This window comes from Hemibagrus wyckioides, linkage group LG21 (assembly GCF_019097595.1).
Source record: "Hemibagrus wyckioides isolate EC202008001 linkage group LG21, SWU_Hwy_1.0, whole genome shotgun sequence".
NCBI classification, from domain to species: Eukaryota; Metazoa; Chordata; class Actinopteri; order Siluriformes; family Bagridae; genus Hemibagrus; species Hemibagrus wyckioides.
This window is the reverse complement of record NC_080730.1, coordinates 2,006,921-2,028,387: the sequence shown is the minus strand read 5'-3', so window position 1 is coordinate 2,028,387 and position 21,467 is coordinate 2,006,921. Positions and strand designations below refer to the sequence as shown.

General features: G+C 41.7%; 1 protein-coding gene across 5 annotated transcripts in view; it reads left to right on the top strand.

Moving 5' to 3' along the window:
• The window catches only part of kcnab2a (potassium voltage-gated channel subfamily A regulatory beta subunit 2a), a 79,266-nt gene that overhangs the window by 16,979 nt on the left and 40,820 nt on the right, over positions 1-21,467 (top strand). For 3 of the 5 annotated variants that reach the window (XM_058372899.1, XM_058372896.1, XM_058372897.1), the window contains 2 exons: positions 8,063-8,231; positions 10,515-10,556. In XM_058372899.1, coding sequence (XP_058228882.1) covers positions 8,155-8,231; positions 10,515-10,556 — 119 coding nt within the window. In that variant the 5' untranslated portion in view covers positions 8,063-8,154. The remainder of the gene's footprint in view (positions 1-8,062; positions 8,232-10,514; positions 10,557-21,467) is intronic. The other 2 variants (XM_058372900.1, XM_058372898.1) reach the window with 1 other exon arrangement.

The window sequence follows — 21,467 nt, the reverse complement described above, 5'->3', positions numbered from 1 at the left end:
CTTAAAAGTGAAATCCTGACGCTTTTTGGCCGACGTGAATAAAGTCAGCTGTGTTGAATCTCTGCAGTGATGCGTATCACCTCAGCAGCAGTGCTGTCATTGTTGTTGTTGGCAGAACCAACAGAACGAACGTAGCTCCGCAGTCAGCTGAGCCAAGCGCAGAGGCGTGAATCTGGCACGGCGTGACGTGAGGCTTTGGTGAGAGAGAGAGAGAGAGAGTGACGAGGGCTTCCCCAACCTCACTGCAGCTGTGTAGGAGACACACACTGTTGCATAATTCAGCAGTGCTGAAGGAAACACTCCGGTTAGTGATGTAACGTTCTAGCACATTTCTACACTTTACCGTGTGTCACGGATTGGAGCTGGGAGATATATTTTAAATATCACGGTAAAATGTAGCAAAACGTTTATACACGTTTATATCTTGACATCTTGTTAGATGAAAATCACTTAATGTATTTATTAACAGAAATGAAATCAAACATACTTTTAAAATATTAACATGTAAAAATAATTAAATATTTTTGGTTTTTTATACAACTGAGCAATTAAGGGGTTAAGGGCCTTGCTCAGGGGCCCAGCAGTGGCAGCTTGGTGGACCTGGGATTCAAACTCATAACCTTTCAAGTAGTAGTCCAACGCCTTCACCAAATAAGCTAACACATCTATTTTTGAATCCGTCACATTAAGATTATAAACTGAAAGAGACTGGCTGTGAAGAAAAATAAATAAAGAAGAAATAAATAGATTTAGCTATGGAGCTATGTAAAGTTGTCTCCTCTGCAGATGCATAAAAAAGCGACAAACCCAAACATTCATATTGAATTTGAATAATTCCACGCTAGAGCTGCGGCTATCGATTATTCCATCGAGTAACTGAGTAATCGGGTAAGAATACTTTTCTTTATTTAAAAGGAACTCTATATATTTAAGAGAAAATAAGACTTTTAAAATAAAGACATTTTTAAAAAAAATGAATAAAAATCAATATTGAAAAGGGCCTTGATGCCCGATGACTCCTGAGATGGACACAGGCTCCCCGTGACCTGAGTATAGATCGGATAAGCGCTACAGACAATGAAAATATTAAAAAGGCAAACAAACTACAAGCTAAAACTAAACTAAGACATAAATCAAAAATAATAGTAATAAAAATAATAACAATATTATCTAAACATTCATTTTGTGCAATTTAACTTTCAGGCTTCAGCCTAACTACAGCTCCAGCATGACATAAGCCTTTACTGTCTTCTTTTGAAGGCTTTGAGGCTTTTGTAAGAGATGAAAATTAGTGGAAAGGAACAAGAACTAGTGTCTGTACATGTAAAATGTCTTAACACATTTTGTGTGAGAGAGCCAGAGAATGACGCCTAGGCTTTCACAAAACTGGAGGACATCATAACTGGCCACCATATTGATTTACAGTCTTGAATAGTCACTACATACACTGATCAAGCATAGCATTCTGAGCAGTGAGAGGTGAAGTGAATAAGACTGATGATCTCCTCATCATGGCACCTGTTAGTGGGTGGGATATATTAGGCAGCAGGTGAACATTTTGTCCTCAAAGTTGATGTTAGAAGCAGGAAAAATGGACAAGTGTAAGGATTTGAGCGAGTTTGATGGAGGGCCAAATTGTGATGGCTAGACCACTGGATCAGAGCATCTCCAAAACTGCAGCTCTTGTTGGGTGTTCCCGGTCTGCAGTGGTCAGTCTCTATCAAAAGTGGTCCAAGGAAGGAACAGTGGTGACTCGGCGACAGGGTCATGGACGGTCAAGGCTCACTGATGCACATGGGGAGTGAAGGCTGGCCCGTGTGATCTGATCCAACAGATGAGCTACTGTTGCTCAAACTGCTGAAGAAGTTAATGCTGGTTCTGATAGAAAGGGGTCAGAATACACAGTGCAGGACGGGTCAGGGCTGTTTTGGTAACGGCACAATATTAGGCAGGTGGTCATTGTTACGCCTGATTGGTGTATAGCCACAATCAACGTACATTTTTACAGGGCTTCATTTCAACTAGCAATCATATTGATTTAGGCTAAATGCGAACGCTAACGTTACCTTGTGTCGACTCTGCTCTGTGGACGTGATGCTTGATGTTGAAGCAATGAGATGTTGAAGCATTGAACTTGTACTTTTATGGTAGTTCAGTAAACACACTGTACAGAGTTTTCTTTCTGTTTTAGTTTGAAATGATCCGAAAGACTGGAGAAACTGCCATTTTCTTTGGCCTGAATCTTCTCCTTTCCCCTCGCCGTTTTCTCCCCATTCCTCCATTTTTCATACTGCAGCCTCTTCTATGTTTACATCACATCTCCAGGGTTTAGCAGGTTGTGCGTCAGTAATAATGGTCCATGGGGAAACACAGTGCTCCATGTGTAGTTACAGTAAATGGACTAAATGATTAATATAATTTGCCCTGATGATTTTTTGTATTCGAATTACTCGAGAAATCATTTCAGCCCTGTTCCTCACACCAATCACAAGGCGCCAATGGTGCGTCTTTTTTTTCTTTTTCTTCCTGCTCCCCTTCCGACCGCTTACTTCCTATTAACGGTTTGATGCAAACGCAGTTTCACCTTATTCCGTCTTACACAACTTCTCATTAAAGGTGTAAAAATATTATGAAGAAATATAAAGCTTGGAAGAAGTAGAAGTTGATGAGATTGTTGAGCTGTGATAGTTGTATGTATCTAGATAGCTAGAGAGACAAACTATGAGCGATTGGTCACTCTCCAGTGTCAGGGATTCAAGCTTTTTCCTTTCATTTCTATTAATGAAGCTTATCATATTTTTTAGTTCAGCTAGTCGCGGCTTTTTATACAGCGTGATTTGCCTTCCAGGCCACGTTAACACAATGCGACTGGGAGTTTGTTGTAGACGCGTACTTTATACTGGTTACTTATATAAACGATACATTCGGTGAGTGATTTTCTCTCCTGGCGTCGCTGACCTCCACTGCGACTGTCCTCAGCATCACTACGTCACATCTAAAAGCTAGCTTGGCTTTCTGATCATGACCGTGTGGGAGGAATGTACAGTAGTAGTGCAACGCCAGCTGTGACTTCCTGGGTGGGTGTTTTTCCCCAGCACTTCTCACCTTTATCAGAAGTGTTGAGATGTTTAAGTGTTTATGTGCATGCACTCTCAGTACTGTAACATGGTTTGTGGCCACATCAATATATTAGATTTCTAACTCACAATAGCACAAATGTCTCTGAGGTCATGTTTGCTTTAAAATGGCTTCCATCCACCCCTCTGTTTCTGCTCTTTTACTTCAGTTTCAGTGTGTTGTGGTACACTTTTCCGTTTCAGTAAGGGCGGGGAGATATGATATGAATTTGAAGATACACAATATGCATCACTACCTATAAAACCAATAGTTGCAGTCCAAACTGCAGGATAACATTGTGTTCGTGTTCCTCCTGTCAGGATTCACTCGTACTGCTTTATTCCGGGTTTCTCACAGGAAGTGAACTCTCTGTAGGCCATCCTGCTCCTGTCCAAGGTGATAATTGCTGTACAACTCTTTTTACAAGCTCTCTTTAGTGAAACATGAGCAGGTCCCTTTTCAAAGAGTGTGTCTCACACACACACACACACACACACACACACACACACACTTGTTCTTCAAAGCTGGAGTCCTAATGACTCTTTGTCGTGCTTGTAAGAGTTAGCTAGCCTTCCTTTTTAACTTTTCTGTACCTGACCCTGTTTTATTGCACTGCAGAGCGGTTAATGTGGTGCGAGCTTTGAGGCAGTGTGTACAAGTTGTACAGGAAAGAAGAAAACCTGATTGAATGTCTATGTTAGGGTCCATAATATTTGCTTTTTGTTTGTATGGCATGGTCATTGTATAGATACAGCTCAAACTACCTTTTACTCTGTGTCCATTTCAGTCTTTTTAGAAGGTAAGCGCTTCTCTGAGCAAAATATGACATTGTGTTGCAGCACTGTGTGAACACACCCTGTTAGGTCTGAAATCATGAACTTTTTGTCTGTTCTGTGCTATCTAGTAAGCTTGTGCTAGCTTGGATCTAATAATATGGTGTTAGAAAAGGGATTTACACACAACACTTTATAACACTATATACACATGATCAGGCATAACATTATGACCACCTGCCTAATATCGTGTTGGTCCCCTTTTGCTGCCAAAACAGCTCTGACCCGTCATGCACTGTGTATTCTGACACCTTTTTACCAGCAACAGTAGCTCGTCTGTTGGATCGGACCACACAGGCCAGCTTTCGCTCCCTACGTGCATCGATGAGCTTTGGCCGCCCATGACCCTGTCGCCGGGTCACCGCTGTTCCTTCTGCTGTTCCTTTTTGTGTATGATGCAACAAGCTTTGCGCACCTGGATTTGGGGATTTTCTGCCATTCTTCTTTACAAGTCCTCTCAAGCTCGGTCTGGTCTGGTTGGATGGGGACAGTCATTGGACAGCCATTTTCTGGTCTCTCCAGAGATTTTCGGTAGGGTTCGAGTCAGGACTGGGCCACTCTAGGACATTTTGCAAACTCCAAGCAGTCCTCTAAGGAGAGGCTTCTGGCTAGCCTCTCTGCCTTAAAGCCCAGATCAGTGGAGGGCTGCATTTATGGTTGTACTTCTGGAACTTTCTCCACCAATGTCCACACAGGATCTCTGGAGCTCAGTCAGAGTGACCATCGGGTCCTTGGTCTTACTAGGACCCTTCTCCCTTGATTGCACAGTTTGGCCGGGTGACCAGCTCTTGGAAAAGTTCTGGTTGTGCCAAACCTCTTCCATTTGAGAATTATGGAAGCTCTTGGGAATCTTCAATGGAGCAGAATTTTCTTGTAGCCCTCCTGAGATCTGTACCTTGCAACAATCCTGTCTCTGCTCAGCTCAGAGCTGCAGGCAGTTCCTTTCACCTCATGACTTGTGTTTTTGCTCTGATCTGCATTGTGAGGTGTGAAGCCTGCTATAGAGAGGTGTGTGCCTTTCCAAATCATGTCCAATCAATTTAATTTCTACACCAATTGTCAACTTCAAGGAAAACGTGTCCCAGTTAAATTCTGTCTGGAACCAGCTGTAAGAACAGACATGTTTACATTTAGGAAACAACTGTTCAGATTTTACAGTGGCGCAAGAAAGCTTTGACAGTGTAGCTGTGTAAGAGAGGTGTGTGTGTGTCTCAGACTCTAGAAGTTGTCACAGGAACACACTCGCTCTGTTTCTGCAGTGCTGCAGTACCTCATCACCTCACTGTATCACTTTGCCACTGATTAGCTGCTACACACACACACACACACACACACTTTTTACTTCACAGGTTTAGCTTCAGGACTGAACATTGCAGCAGCTGAGTCACTGTGTGTGTGTACTATATATTCAGAAAGATTAGAATATAAATATCCCGAAAACAGTACTTTATTGGATTAAAAATAAATAAAGAAAAAAAGAAAAAAGACAGGAAGTAACAATTATGTCATGGAATGTTACTTTACCTCCCTGCTTGTTCTTGGTTACTCTTTGAATAATCAAAATGTTTACTCTGCTGCTTTCACGTATGCTGTGTTTAGTCTGTGTGAATTGGACCTGTGTGCCTTCTCATCAAGACCATTTGTCCCATCAGTTTCTGAAAATGTGGCTCGACTGCTTCAAGACGTTGGTTTGATCTTTAATTGACTCCAACACAGAAAGTGAACCGAGCATAGCGTGTGTTTAGTGTTACGGACATCTGCAGAGGTGCAAATGGTGGAAATTTTTGACCGTTCCTCTAGAAGCACATTTGTGCGGTCAGGCACTGATGTTGGACGAGAAGGTCTGGCTCACAGTCTCCGCTCTAATTCATCCCAAAGGTGTTCTATGGGGTTGAGGTCAGGACTCTGTGCAGGCCAGTCAAGTTCCTCCACACCAAACTCACTCATCCATGTCTTTATGGACCTTGCTTTGGTCACTGGTGTGCAGTCATGTTGGAACAGGAAGGGGTCATCCCCAAACTGTTCCCACAAAGAGCATGAAATTGTCCAAAATGTCTTGGTATGAAGCTGAAGCATTAAGAGTTCCTTTCACTGGAACTAAGGGGCGGAGCCCAACCCCTGAAAAACAACACCTGAACTCAATGATTTGGAGGGGTCCCAAAACTTTTGGTAATATAGTGTATCTTAAATGATTGTGTTTAGTTTTTTATATTGTTTATCGTCCTGTGTATATAGGTGAGGTGTGGTGGAGGTATAATATCCATGACCAGGTGAAATGCCATGAGTATTATTTTTCAAATGGTTTGTCAGCATGTGTTCATTAGATCTCAACACTAGGGGTGAAACGGTACAGGACCCTCACAGTACACTACTCGGGATTCGGTACAGTACGGTACACACATGATAACTTTAAGCCCTAGTTTGTTACAACATTGAGAGAGTTTGTGGAGTTTGCAACGCTTCAAAACTAAAAAGAGTAACACAGAATCTTCAGTGTTTTTAATAAACTAGTATAAACTGACCAGAAAATGAAATAAACATTAACCTCAACAATAAAATAATTATAAGAAATAAAGAACAGAAGTTGGGTTAACTTTAATGAAACATTGAAATTATTTAGATAACATTTCTCTGCCATGTGTCCTACTTGGAATTTTATACCTAGGTTCAAGGATGTTGATCAGATGTTGGAATCCTCCATTTTGCACCACAGAATACGGCCACATGTCGTAAGATATGAAACCCTCGATGGTGTGACCATTTTTGTCCCAAAACAGCAGTTAATGTCCTCTGACTCTTTGTTTCTGTCACATCTTTCCCTTCTGGAAAATCTTTTGTATGTTTTTGATTGAGGTGTTATTGAACGTTTGAAGTATGGAACTTTCACAAATGGCTATTTCTTTTGACGACCCATCCTTAAACCTGAAATATTTCCAAACCTGGGAGCTATACGATTGAGGAGCATTCACAATTTTGATTTTGTTCCCATTAAAACCTTCCTTCATAGTGTGCGATGCCATTTGTAAACAAAGAAAGACGCTGCATTTCATTGGCTACCCATGTGGCCAGTGGACGTTCTTCAGGTACATTCTTTCAAAGGCGGTGGCTCTTTCAGCCTTTGCCCATTCGTACTCGGAATGTACCGTAAATATGAATCCATGTACAGTACTGTGGTACTGTTTCAGCCTTCAACAACACACTCTCTTTGTATTTGTTGTGTTTGCTCAAGTTGTTGGTTTTGCCTTTGCACATTTTACAAAAAGCCATGGTCTGTGCCATGTTTGTTTTTGTTGTTGTTGTTTAAAGCCACCAAGTCCTCCATTTTGTGAGCCATGTTGCTAAACAAACTGATCAGGAAATATAAACTAAGGAACCGCCTACTCTTTACTGTTACTGTTTGCTGGGGTTTTGCTTCCATCACGGAGAACGTGAGCTGGATTAGTGAATAAATCTGTAACCAGCTGTGGTGCCGTGTCTGACGTTTTCACCACAGATGATAAAATGTGTAAGAGTTAAATTTAAAGTAGCCGCGTTGTGTTGTGTTGTAGCTGGAAATAAGGTCTGATGCTCACCTGATCCTGGTCCTGCAGCTGTTCTCTCTCTGCCTTGCCTCCTTCTCTCTCTCTCCCCTCCCCGTCTTCTGTCCTATCTCTCTCTCTCACCCCCCATTCTCTCCCCCAATTGTGTGTTTGTGTGTCATTGGCAGTGTAGAATGTAGACACTCATTGAAACACTCGTGTCCTAGTGTAGATATTTCTCTGTAGTACGTGTATCATTGTAGAGAAACAGTGCCATCTTGTGGTGTGTACGAATCACTGCATATATCTGTAGAACTTTAGTTTATTTTCTAACACACCCAGCAAATTTGTTCTAAATATTTCCCATGACAGAAGTGGTCTAGTATGTTTATACATTTAATCTGACATTTAATTTATGCATGCATTGATCCCATATTATTATGTTGGAGCTATAAAGATCATTCAATAGACTACTTTTCCTCTCTACCCCTGACTCATTAAATCTAATCTATCTGGATTTTTTTTCTGGAAAAAAGCACTTTAACTCTGTTAAAGTGCTATATTTATATTGGGATTGGTGATTTTGTTCCTCAGAGGTCCAGTAAGGTGAGAGACAGCGCTCCTGGTGGTTTGGAGAGAAAGCGACCCTTTGGCAGGCTGGCAACACTCCAAGCTCTCCCGCCTCCATGTATCCCGAATCTACAACAGACTCTCCCGCTCGCCTTTCCCTACGACAGACTGGCTCTCCAGGCATGATCTACAGGTTAGCGCACGCACACACACACACACACACAGACACACACACATTTTCATTGGCTGCTCAAACCTTTCATTCATTTAATCCTTCATTCACTTTGTGGGTTCTTAACATTTTGTCATGATTTGCATCAATACCCCAGTGAACAGTGTGAACAGTATTAACAATCCATATTATATAACAGAATTATAAATACTTCATGATGCCACATGATGTGAGGAGGTGTGAGATGTGTCCTCATGCATTTGTCACAGTTCAAGACACTTTTACTTGAATATGTGTGTGTTATGTTCTTAAAAAATCCCTAAACGCTATACACTCAGCCCCCAGTCTTCACACATCATCTGCAGTAGCCCCAGGGGTGCAGAAATCCTTTGCCTGACACAGGTAATTTAATCGACGGACAAGTGATTTTTTTTCTGGCTGAGTTGTCTGTGGGCAAATATAGAAATTTCTGAGCGATTATGAAACTATTAGATCAGTCAATAATAAATAAAGAGTATTAAATCCATTAAGGTGGATAAACGTTGCAAAAAGAGAGCTAAAATGTCAAAACAGTACTGTATCGATCGTATTCAATACCGGAACCCCAAATAGTTATCCCTGCGTGCGCTTGACCTCATAATGCTTAGCTACTACACTAGTAGTGAATGCATTTATTTCCACTTGTGTGGAACATTGCGAAGAGTCCCAGCGTGACAGGTGGCGTCACCAGCAGCCAACTAAAAGGAAAGCGAGATCGTGAGTATGACACCCAAAAAAAACGTCCAAAAACGGTCCTTTTGATAGAATCGGTTAAAAGAATTTTCCCTGGGAAAATGCAGACGATACGGAAGAAGTTTTTTGCAGAGTTTGGTGCAATATTTATTAATTGCCGATAAAACTTTGACATTATTTATTGGCAAGAGCATAGAGAGGAGAGATACACTTCCCTCACACACCAGCAGTCTGCAAAACACACAGCATGTAATGTGTTAAAGTAAAAGTGTTAAAACCTGATCTGGCCAGTGCTCTCTTATGTACTGTGAACGTGTAAACAGTGTGTAAACTATCAGGGTGTAACTGTTTTACACACCATACTACAAGTAGATTTCTGCAGTTTACTCGTCCCTGGACAAATAAAACATTTAGAGATTTACACACCCCTGGTCCCGCATTTCAACATCGGAAATCAAGTATGCTAGTCCGAGTTATCAGTCAAAAATATTCTGCAGTTCAAGGGGTGCAACAGAAAAGCCTTCACTCTGTAGACTGGAAATCGCAGGTTTGAGTCAATGTTCAAATCCCGACAAAATCACAGCCGTCAAGAGCGAGCAGAATTGTTTATAATTGTCTTTTTATCCTCTCAAATTGACACTAACTGTACACTAATTGTAATTGTCTCTGAGCTCATATACATGAAAGATGGTGGCTAGCTGTGTGTCAAAGGTCAGCTGATGCTTCTCATAGTGGCAGCTTCTATCGTTTCTTGAGAATGTTCTGATGATGAAGCGGTGCTTGCATTTCGTACCATGTCCAGCAGGTGGTGCTAGCGCTCCAAATTATCATCACCACCATTCCAAGAAGTACTTACACTTCCTTCAGGTGTGCTTCTTACCCACATCTGATGGCCAGTTTATGATGCTGTTAGATGTCTCCTTTAATGCAGGGTAATAAACTACTTGATGACGGTCGCTTCTGCTGTACACTTTAAAATGTCTGTAAATTCTTTCTTTCCACAATAGACCCCTGAGTGACGGCTAAAATGTCAGGCTGTTCTGCTGTATGTCGCAATCGTTTTTAATAAACATTGTTTTGTTTTTCTCGTGTTATTGAATTAGACACCTTTCCAAGCCCGCATGTCAGGTTTACAGGTCAAAAGAGGTCATCATCTTTAATAAGTAACCGATACAAGCATTTAATATAAATATCAGTAAGGTTTTGCTAACTCTGACAGTAGCACGCTTAAAAATCAACGTTTAATTACTAGCTAGCTAATGCTAGATCTTCCTCAGGTTTTTATCTCTAGTGAACATGCTTAGCTAGCTAAATTTGTTTGTTGTTGCACAATGCTACATCGCCATGATGATGTTCACGATGTAATCATGGGGACAGTGTGCTTTATGAGATGTACTTAGCCTCATTTAGCCACTAAGCATTAATAATCATCATTCAGCTTCACATCATTATACATGTGGATTTCACACGTGACGTCTGCATCACTTGCTCTTCTGTCTTTTCTTTCTTTCTTCCTGCTGCTCTGTTAAACCTTCCCTCTGTTTTTCTCTCCATTTCTCTTGCTGGCCTCAGTGCACGCTACGGGAGCCCCAAGCGACAGCTGCAGTTCTACAGGTACCTCTCTATTTGCAGTTTCATTCGCTGCTGCCTCTCTCTGTCTCTCTGAACCTCTCTCTTTATTCTTTCCCACACTGATAAGTGTTTGTTGTTGTTATTCCTCATCCTGAGCTTGTGTGAATATCAGGAATACTTGTGTTCAAAGCTAATAGGTCAGAGTTTGGTCTTGGTCCTTGATTCTGACCAAATCTGTGATTAGTTATGTTTAACTTGATTTACTGATACTGTTTTTGTTTTTGTTTACTGTGCATTACTGAAGAAGCATTTTTGTGACTGCAAACCTAGAATCATTACTCTACAGCCCTGGAACCGGGAAATGATGGAAATACTCGTTTTCCTGTCGTTTCTGGATGATGAAATTTAATTAACTTTAAAAAATAAAATTACTATTTAAAATAAAAAAAATTATGTATACGCCGATCAGCCACAACATTCTGACCACTGAGAGGTGAAGTGAATAAGACTGAGTATCTCCTCATCATGGCACCTGTTAGTGGGTGGGATATATTAGGCAGCAAGTCAACATTTTGTCCTCAAAGTTGATGTTAGAAGCAGGAAAAATGGACAAGCGTAAGGATTTGAGCGAGTTTGACCAAAAGGGCCAAATTGTGATGGCTAGACCACTGGATCAGAGCATCTCCAAAACTGCAGCTCTTGTGGGGTGTTCCCGGTCTGCAGTGGTCAGTATCTATCAAAAGTGGTCCAAGGAAGGAACAGTGGTGAACCGGCGACAGGGTCATGGGCGGCCAAGGCTCATTGATGCACGTGGGGAGAGAAGGCTGACCCGTGTGATCCGATCCAACAGACGAGCTACTGTTGCTCAAACTGCTGAAGAAGTTAATGCTGCTTCTGATAGAAAGGGGTCAGAATACACAGTGCATCACAGTTTGTTGTGTATGGGGCCGCATAGCCACAGACCGGTCAGGGTGCTGAAAGTGCCAACATTGGGCACATGGGCATCAGAACTTGACCACGGAGCAATGGAAGAAGGTGGCCTGGTCTGATGAATCACGTTTTCTTTTACATCACGTGGATCACGTGGTGGGGCCATCCACGTGAGTGTACCTGGGGAACACTATGGGAAGAAGGTGAGCCGGCGGAGGCGGAAACGATGTTTCCTTTATTTGTCACATATACATTACAGCACAGTGAAATTCTTTCTTCGCATATCCCATCCTTGGAGGTTGGGGTCAGAGCGCAGGGTCAGCCATGATACGGCGCCCCTGGAGCAGAGAGGGTTAAGGGCCTTGCTCAAGGGCCCAACAGTGCCAACTTGGCGGTGCTGGGGCTTGAACCCCTGATCTTCCGGTCAACGACCCAGAGCTTTTAACCACTTGAGCCACCACTGCCCTGCAGTGCAATGTTCTGCTGGGAAACCTTGGGTCCTGCCATCCATGTGGATGTTCCTTTGACACGTACCACCTACCTAAACATTGTTCCAGACCATGTACACCCTTTCTCTGATGATATAAAGGTTTTTATTATGCAAAGAAATTATTACAGTCAGCTAAATGTAAAGTTCCACGGATATTTGAAAAAAAAAAATCAATTTCATTGTTTTCCCTGAAGTGTCTTCTGAATCCACGATGTCTAGTTCTTTCCGTTTCAGTGAAGGATTGTCTGTGCATTGTGTTTTTATTTATTTATTTATTTATTTATTATGGATAGGGTGAGGTAAAGGAAGTACTGTGCTGATGGGGCTCTAAAACCCCTGAGTGTAGAGATCCGGGGCGGCTGGCGGGGTAAATGAGCTCTTTATTGAATTTTGAAATCACTGCCTCGCACATTTCTTGCCTTTTAAGCTCAAAGTGTCCCGCTGACATCCTATAGCTTTAACTTGGACTGAAATCGATCACGCTGCTGATGTGCCTTATATGGAGAGAGTGAGAGAGTGTGTGTGTGTGTGTGTGTGTGTTTCAGGAAAGGAGGATTAGCAGTTTTCAATTAATCTCCAGCACAGGACACTCTGGATTAAAAGATAGAAAGAATCTGTCTAGGTTTGAATGTTTACTCGTTTGCTGAGACTCGTGTAGCTTCAGTCAGAACGTTCTCAGTTTTTTAATAATAATAATGAAAAGAAAGAAAGCATTAGGGCTGGACGATAGATAGTTTAAGTCAAGGTTTTCACGTGTGTAATAGCTGCAATAATCAGTCCCTTAGCATCTTTGTTTTCTATGTGACTTTCCTGTGCTGCACCTTGAATATTACAAAGCACTGTAACTGGAGACTTCTTTCATAAATGTTATAAATATAAAATGTCACAGCATCATTGATAAGTTTTTAGCAAATAATTAAGTCCAACTGTGTTTTTTTAATCCTCCTACAATACCAACAGAAATGCTTTCTGGAATCGTGACGATTATGTATCTTTATTTATTTATCATTTTTTTTTATTGCTGCATTTCTTCACTTGTTAAGAAGGTGTATCCTGCAGGAAAAGGCCGGGGCTCTTAGCTCTGCAGGCTCTGCTCTCAGGCTTTCAGTAATATAATAAGTCATTTTGAAAATGAATTTTTAAACACATCAACTCTCTAGCTTTCACACTTATCTTACTCAAGGCTGTTAAAAAGTTGTCTCAGACCTGTGCTTCCTTTCAGTGTCAGTGCCGGGTCCTTCTCCCGAGTTCTCCGGTTTCCTCCTACCTCATTAAATCTTTGAGTGGACTGATGGTTGTGCATTACCCCTACTGTAGGTGGGATTGACCGTCTCGGTGCTCTGTGATGGATTGGTATCCCTTTCACGTATTCCTGGGATTGACTCAACGGTCTGTATTTGTGTGAAAGTGAGCTAAATACTTGTTTACTACTAAAACCTGAGCTGATGTTCCGGGGGAAAAAAACAACAAAACACATTGATGTGACGTAAACAGCCCAATTTCTTCACTCAGAACTTTTTAGAACAACTAAAGTGTTTCTGCACAGATTCAGGGCAGTGTAACTCTGAGGAACCTGCTGTCTGCCCTCTTCCTCATACACAAGCTCACGGACACAGATGATGTGATGATGATGATAAAGCCTGCTTATGTGATGGGTTTCAGTGACGTTTTCCACTTTTCCACACGATGTTGATTATTTAAAGCTAATATGTGGAAATATAAACTCATTTAAAGCAGCGCTGTGTTTACTGTTCATGCTCCGAGTCGCCGTTTTGATTCCATGTCACTTGGTCAAATCAAGGAGAGTTTTGGTTGAATGCAATATTTCTCACTCGGTTCTCAAAGCACATGAGGAATCTGGATCAAAGTAATTAAAGCTGCACTAATTAAGATTGTATCATGGTGTTAAGTAGTACAGACAAGGTGTGTGTGTGTGACAAATTTCCATGTGAAAGAATGAAACAACTTCCTCACACAGGCCTCATTGCACACGCTGAGCTAAAAGGAACTGAAAAGCTTTTAGTACAAAAGCCTCTGAATAATTTAGACCTGATAATATTTGCTGTGGTTTGCAGAAACAAGCTGGCAGATACCCCTCCTACCCCCCCATTTTCTCTCTCACTCTCTCGCTCGCTTGCTCGCTCCCCCCCACCCCCCCACCCCCAAATGACACAAATGGATTTCCTTCATGGAATCTAACAGAGGGGAAGGTGGGGGGTTGATGATGATGATGATGATGATGATGATGAGGGAGGATGATGCGCTTTCCTTCGCTAATTAGTTTAGCTGTTTGCTAGTAAGACACTCCCAGTTTGGGTGGATCGCTGTGTTGCTGGTCGCAGTAGGAGTTTATAAGGCCAGATTGGAACCCATAATCCTCGTTCATGAGCAGACCCCCAAGACCTCGGGTGAGTTTGGCTCTGGGTTTTTCAGCGGCGCTGGTGTCGGCGTGCATGCGGGTCTACCTCATTCCCTACCTCGTCCCTGCGTGCTGCCATGCTTTTGTTTTTATCGCATGTTCCTTCAGCGTTCCTGAGATGCAGCTTAGCGAATTTACTACTCGTATTAACAAACTCAGGCGACAAGTTACTATTTCACAGCAGGAGCGTGTCGAGGACGGATCGGTTTGTTTTAGACTCTTCCTGCTGATTTTGTTGATCTCGATGCTCATGTGATCTACAAAGAGGGAAAAAAAGATCTGCAGCGTGCTCTTGCAGCACTCAGCATGCTTTCAGAGGATCAATACGCATCTGTAAATGAAAAAATAAGCATAATGGATGCCGAGAGTTAGATGAAAAGTTTGAGCCGTCTTGTATCGAGAAACCATTTAAGAGCAACAGTGTAATGTTTGGATCTAAAAATGTAAAATTTCAGACTCGTGAATTCTTTTCTTTTCATAACGTCAGTAACATTTCAATAATGTGTAAAGTTATTACAGATATTGTACTGATGTGCTTACATGGACAAGTGACTACAATAAATTTTCCAAACTTTGTTTAATAAAGTTTCATGGTTAACTTTATAATAGAATACCTGAATTTTCTGAAAAGATAACCAGGATGAGATTATGATGAGGAAATGTAGACAGTTCATTTTGATCATTTCTGCACCTTTTAGAAAGAATGTTAGTGGACAGTAAACTCAAAAGAATTTTCTTCTTACGAAAAGTAATAATTTGTTGCATCTAGTTTTTAGGACGTTTCATCAGGATTTAAACTGATGAGCTAAGGGCTTTCTTTCACTCTGATCACTTCATTCTGTCCACCTTCCTCTGAGAATCTCCGGTGTCCATCGCTGTCTGGATTATTATGATTTTACCCACAATGTGGTCCCCAGAGCTGGTATCTACCCTCCTGTGCCCCTTTTCTGCCACTGGTGGTGTGTGTGTGTGTGTGTGTGTGTGTGTGTGTGTGTGAGTGAGAGAGAGAGAGAGAGAGAGAGAGAGAGAGAAGGAGGAGCCATATCAGCTCTGATTACAAATTGCATGACCACTTTGCTGCTTCTTTTCTCCCCTCTTCTCTAAGGCCTGTGCTATTTAAGGCTGTGGCTGAACCCGGCTCCGTCCTGGTCCCAGATTCCCTGAGCTTGTACGCATTTTGTGTGTGTGTGAGTGTGAGGAGGAGGAGGATGGGGTTGGGCCATGCTTGTGGGCTGGTACATGGTGTAAGGCGCACACACATCCACCTTCGCTTCTGAAAACCCTGCAGATCCCCAAACCGGCTGGGCCGGGCGGAGTGCGCAAGAGTAGCAGTAGCAGCAGTGGAGTTGGAGGAGGAGGAGGAGGAAGGATGTTGTCCATGTCCTACAGCGAAAGCATACGGAGCGGCATCAGCCGTTACCATTCGGACCAGGGGCTCAACCAAGCCCCAAGGCAGACCAACCAAACCGAGCTCCAACGGCTCAGGGAGCAGCGCGCCGCCGCACATGTCAAGAACATGGAGGACTTTCTCAAGATGAACGGCCTGACGTTAGAGGAGTGTGTGTCCTTCCAGACGGGAATGAAGTACAGGTAAGGGCTCGAGGAGGAAGTCGTACGGCTCGGCGCTCGGCAGTCTGGCTCCAAGTTTATGTCTTATGCCTCAGAGAGACATTAAAGGATTTAAACTGTTATTTCACTCACACACATCTTAATGGAGTCGCAGCATTCGGTTCGATGTAAAGTACCTTTTTCGGTCCAGCAACAGGTTGATCATTTTATTGCACCTTTTTCTGGTGTTGAAGTGCTCGTCTGCAGCACTCTCGCTGCAGTGTAACACTTTCCCCGCACTCGACTTCTTCCCCCTCACACCACGCTACCAGCCCCGGATTTATTTTCATCATCTAGGTCGCTGGTATATTTGTTCAACAATGAGAGAAGGGCAACTCGGTCTCTAAGGCAAAGTGCAGACAGAGGAGCTCGGATACTGTAATCTGAAGCTTGTCTTCTGTTCAAAATCATGCCTTTTCATTTTTTTTTACCCATGGTGCGGGAGAAAAACCGTGACACCTTTATCCCGCTCTTTGCGGTTAATGTAATTAATTTCATTGTGTTTTCAGGATTAATGTTTGATAAGTTAAAGGATATCGAGACACGCCTCGGATGGTATTGTGTGTCAGGGACAGCAGTCACTCGGAAGCGTTTTGCTCTGGCTCTTGCCCAGCATCATGCGGCGATCCGGTGTCACTTCTGGGTCCTGACGCAGAACTACATGATGGTTGGTCAAGATCTGATCATGCAGAAATGGTTCGGACTTTTATTTTCGAAAGCTTTCTGAGTTTTAGAGACAGATTAATGAATCGGTCTATTGTGTGAGCTATCGGAAAAACTTTTTACAATTGGTCCGAAACACATCAGCTAGTCAGCAATTTATTTATTTATTTGTTTGATACAGGTCAAGAGCTTCTGTTAATGTTTATGCTGAACATCAGAATGAAGAAAAGTTCTAATCATGATGAATAAACAGACTGGTCTGAGCTGACAGGAAGGATGTAGTAACTCAAATAATCCCTCTTTACTGAGCAGAAACTCCGCATGCACAACATGTCAAACCCTGACCACATCAGGTTCCTCTCCTGGACTCACTCTCTCTAATCTAATCTAATCTTCAGCTGTCCAGTTTGGGTGTCTATGATGGCCTCAGTTTCCTGCTCAGGTGACAGGGTGAATACATGTTTGACTGCAGAGTCGATGATTATTATTGTGAAACTCGAACTCGCATTAAGTACCTTCTCCTTGGTGAACTCATAGCTCTAAGTACAACCTCGGAAAGATTTACTGTCTTTAACCAGAGGACATGTTTTTTGTAATCGAGTCACTGTAGTGCTGAGAGAATCCTACAGCAAGATGCTGAAAGAAAGTGATGGAGAGAGAGAGAGAGCGCTATGCTGCATCATTTATTCTGACCTTCTCACCTTTAAAGTGAGCGTGGTGTAACACTAGCACATAACATGTAGCAGAAACTGCAGTCAGAAGCTCTCTTATCAGTGTGAAAGGAACCCTGGATCGGACACACACTCCTGTGTATTAAAAGCAGACCTCTGTACAGGAAGCACTTTCGGGAATTAAACATCAGACACATCGAGGAGATTGGTTTACACTTACCTTACTACTGCTACTAATGAAAAAGAAAAAAAAACACTCCACGTCTCAACAACCAGAGCGGTGTGAAGCAGTGTTACTGTTCCCAGGCTGTTTTTATTCCTCTTATACCACTGCACTATGCGTTGGACTTTTTCTTATACAGTTTTATTTTCATGTAGGTAGGTAGATACTGTAGGTAGATACTTACTTTTTTCATCCCAATGGGAAATTTACTAATATAAACCTGTGATGTGCAGCTACACTACTGTCAGAGCTGCTATGAAACTATTCAACACGTTCTGACCAATCAGAATTCAGCAGTTAGCTTCACATCTCTCCTTGTGAGGTTTATATTAACACTTACTCAAAAACACAGGGAGAGAGAGACATTTGAATGCAGCATTTTCATGACTCTAATATTGTTCTAAAATAGTCATGTGAGTAAAAATGAAAAGGTGCATTAAAGAATAATGATAGTTTTGTCTCTTTAAATGATCCATGACTCTAAAGTGAATTAAGTGTCAGCTGCTGGTGGCACTGAGAAGGTGTGTTATTCAATATATTGTGACAAGTCGTCTTCTCAAAAGAGTAGAGAATCTCCAGAGTGAGTGTCTGCTTTGTTAGAAAGGAAACTCTTCCTGTGGGTGTGATGTGGGAAACACTAGGTGGTGCTCTCGCTCAACAAACAGCAGCAGTAAGTGGCCGAGTCTCATCTCACAGGCCATTGGTCAGTGGTGTTGGGTTTAAATCGAGATGCTGAGCAGAACTAATGATCTCACCATGAAGGATAATCTGATGCGTCACGCAGGAAGCAGGAAACACACAATCAACACATCTGTTAGCATTCATCTGTTAGATTTTTTAATATTCATCTGTGAATTTTAATCTAGTCTTACAAATATTCTTTAAGAGTTCTGGTTTCTGATTGGTCAGAAGGTGTTGATTAATTTTCTATATCATCAGCTCTCTTAGTAGAGCAGCTGCACATAACCATCATCAGGTTTATATTAATGAACATATTATTGTTTCCATAGTAACAGATCATTCATACGGTTGTGTACAGCAGACACTTCGCTAAGTGACAACAGGAGTTAAGCACTAAGTTGCTTTCACGTCATTAAGTGTAACCATAAATGGTTAAAAAGTACATCATTCTTTAATAAATACACATCCATTCTAATCGTCGCTGCAATGTAAGAGGAATAAAACACAAAGGGATGTGATATCGCCGTTAATTAACTTGGCCTCATCACTCCACACCCCTGCTGATTGTTTTCCTATAACAGCATGACTTGGAGAGTTTTATCTTGGAGAATCCTTCTGTAATATTTTCTGGTTTGGTGGAGATCTTGTTCAGGTTAGAACGTTATTCTGAGGGTCAGGTCGAATTCAGACAGAATTCTCTCGGGCTACAGTTGGTTTAGGCCTGGTTGAAGGTCTTTCTCTCTCTCTCTCTCTCTCTCTCTCTCTCTCTCACACACACACACACTGTGTCATATTTGAGTGTCAGTATTTCTGTCTTTATGTCAGTGTGTTACTGGTCAGTGTGTCATTCTGTGTAAAAGAACGTCCTGATGACGTGTTGGTGTGTGTGGGTCAGGAATCTGCTGTGCCCAGTAGAAATGTCCAGTCTGATCCTTACTTGTTCTGATGGCAGTGTGCTCGTGTACAGGGTTTCTAAATATTCGCTGATGTTCCATTCTTTATTCATTTTTTTTAAACCCAAACTGAAGCACACTTCAGCAACTGATTAACAGATAAACAAATTATATTTGTGATTATTTTGCTCAGAATAGAAGCCTGATGATAAATGAACTAATTTTATTTATACCACATGCTTGCCTCTGATTGGTCAGAGGGTGTGCAGCGTTTCTGTGGAACACTTTCAGCTGTATCGTGAGTGACAGGTTTATATTAATGCACTCTTTAATAGAGCATGTTATTGTTTCTATAGCAACAGCTCATACACACGTGGCGCTCACTTCCACATCGTCTGAGCTTTAGAAGTGGTCAACAAAATAAACCACACAATCCCTGATGTGCTGAGGGTTTTTTAAGATGTTTGTTTAACATTTATGGAAGGAGATTTTAGATTCCTAGCACAGCAAAGTCTTCAGGACAGAGAAGTTTACACTTTACTGTTTCTCTTTAATACGACAAGCTGCTTTTTTCCACTTGCAGTGAAGGAGTGAGAGTGAGCAATGTGATTGGAGAGAGAGAGCAAGGCTTATAGCTGCTGTAATGTAAGTGAGAGCAGGAAATATGACACCTTGCGTGTGTCTCAGATATACCACAACGTTAAATATAACTCGAACCTGAAACATGATAAACATTCCAAATTTTATGCATTACAGAAATAATGTGTTTATTAAACACGACTGTAGTCAAAATAATAAACACACAAACAATGAAAAAATGTGTAGTAAATGTGTATATTTATCTGAATTAAACTTGTTCAGACAGAGTCAGACTGCACTACAGCAAGTCCAGCAAGAGATTTACAGCAAGAGCCATAACGCGCGCGCACACACACACACACACTCTCTACAGCGGGGTTTACAGTAACCGATCAGTAACCGTATAGTTGATACGATGTCCCAAAATCACACCACGCTGAGTCTGCGTCTCTATTACAGCAGACCTTCAGCACCCCTGGCTGCACTGCACACTCTGCTCTTTTGTATACATACACACACATGCACACTGATCAGCCATAACATTATGACCACTTGCCTAATATTGTGTTGCTCCCACTTTTGCTGCCAAAACAGCCCTGACCCGTCAAGGCCTGCACTCCACTAGATCCCTGAAGGTGTGCTGTGGGATCTGGCACCAAGATGTTAGCAGCAGATCCTTTAAGTACTGTAAGTTGTGAGGTGGGACCTCCATAGGGATACTTACAGGTTTTAAAGGATACTTTTGATAGATACTGACCCTTTGTCAAACTCGCTCAAATCCTTACGTTTGTCCATTTTTCCTGCTGCTAACACATCAACTTTGAGGACAAAATGTTCACCTGCTGCCTAATATATCCCACCCACTAACAGGTGCCATGATGAGGAGATACTCAGTCTTTTATATTTATATTTAAGTATTTATACTTTTTATATTTATAGTTATATTTTCCCAGTTTCTGTTGGAAAAACTATAGAGTTTTTGTGTAAGTCAGTGAATTTTTTTTGGAAACATTTTGTCCTCATCCTGCCCCATAGATTAGCGCACACTGAGTCCCCAGGCACAACATCCAGAGCGTTACACAAGCCGTCACTCGGACAGCGATGTCTGAGCATCGCACTGAGCCTTAATATGACAGTGAGGGTCATCTCACATGAGCGCTTGTTACTCTGCAGTTATATAAGAGAGATTTTCACTCACATTGTTTGCTGCAGTCTGATTTTTTAGTCTCCAGAGGTTTCCATCGATCAGCATGAGCCTTTTCTTTTTTTTTTCCCCCTGTATGAAATGAAATATACAAACAAGCGCTACTTAGGGCTGATCAGTTCCCTGTTGCTTTTTCTTTTGTTGAAAGGTTTAAAAAGGTCATTTTTTGTTGTGAAACACTGTAATGTAGAAAATAGTTCCATCTTTTTTTGTGACAATTAAGTCTTATCCTGGCAGAATTAAACGTCCGAGCGTTCCCTGTATAATTTCCTAGTTTTTACTTGACTTGCGTGGTTTTTTTTTTTACTTGATATTATGTCTGTACCTGCCGGCTGTTTTGCTTTTTCCTCTCCATCATTTCCAGTTTTCACCCAACTGATCCGAATAGGGTTTTACTCACAGCTGGGACAAAGCGTACACTGTAGGAGACATAATCTGATAACGTTCATATTCCAATTCCTGTAGAGTTTTGAGTATTTGCACACTTTACATGTGTTGGCACCTAGATAGCCATTATTTAACATTTTTTCCAATCAACATTATATTATTGAATATACACTGATCAGGCATAACATTATGACCACCTGCCTAA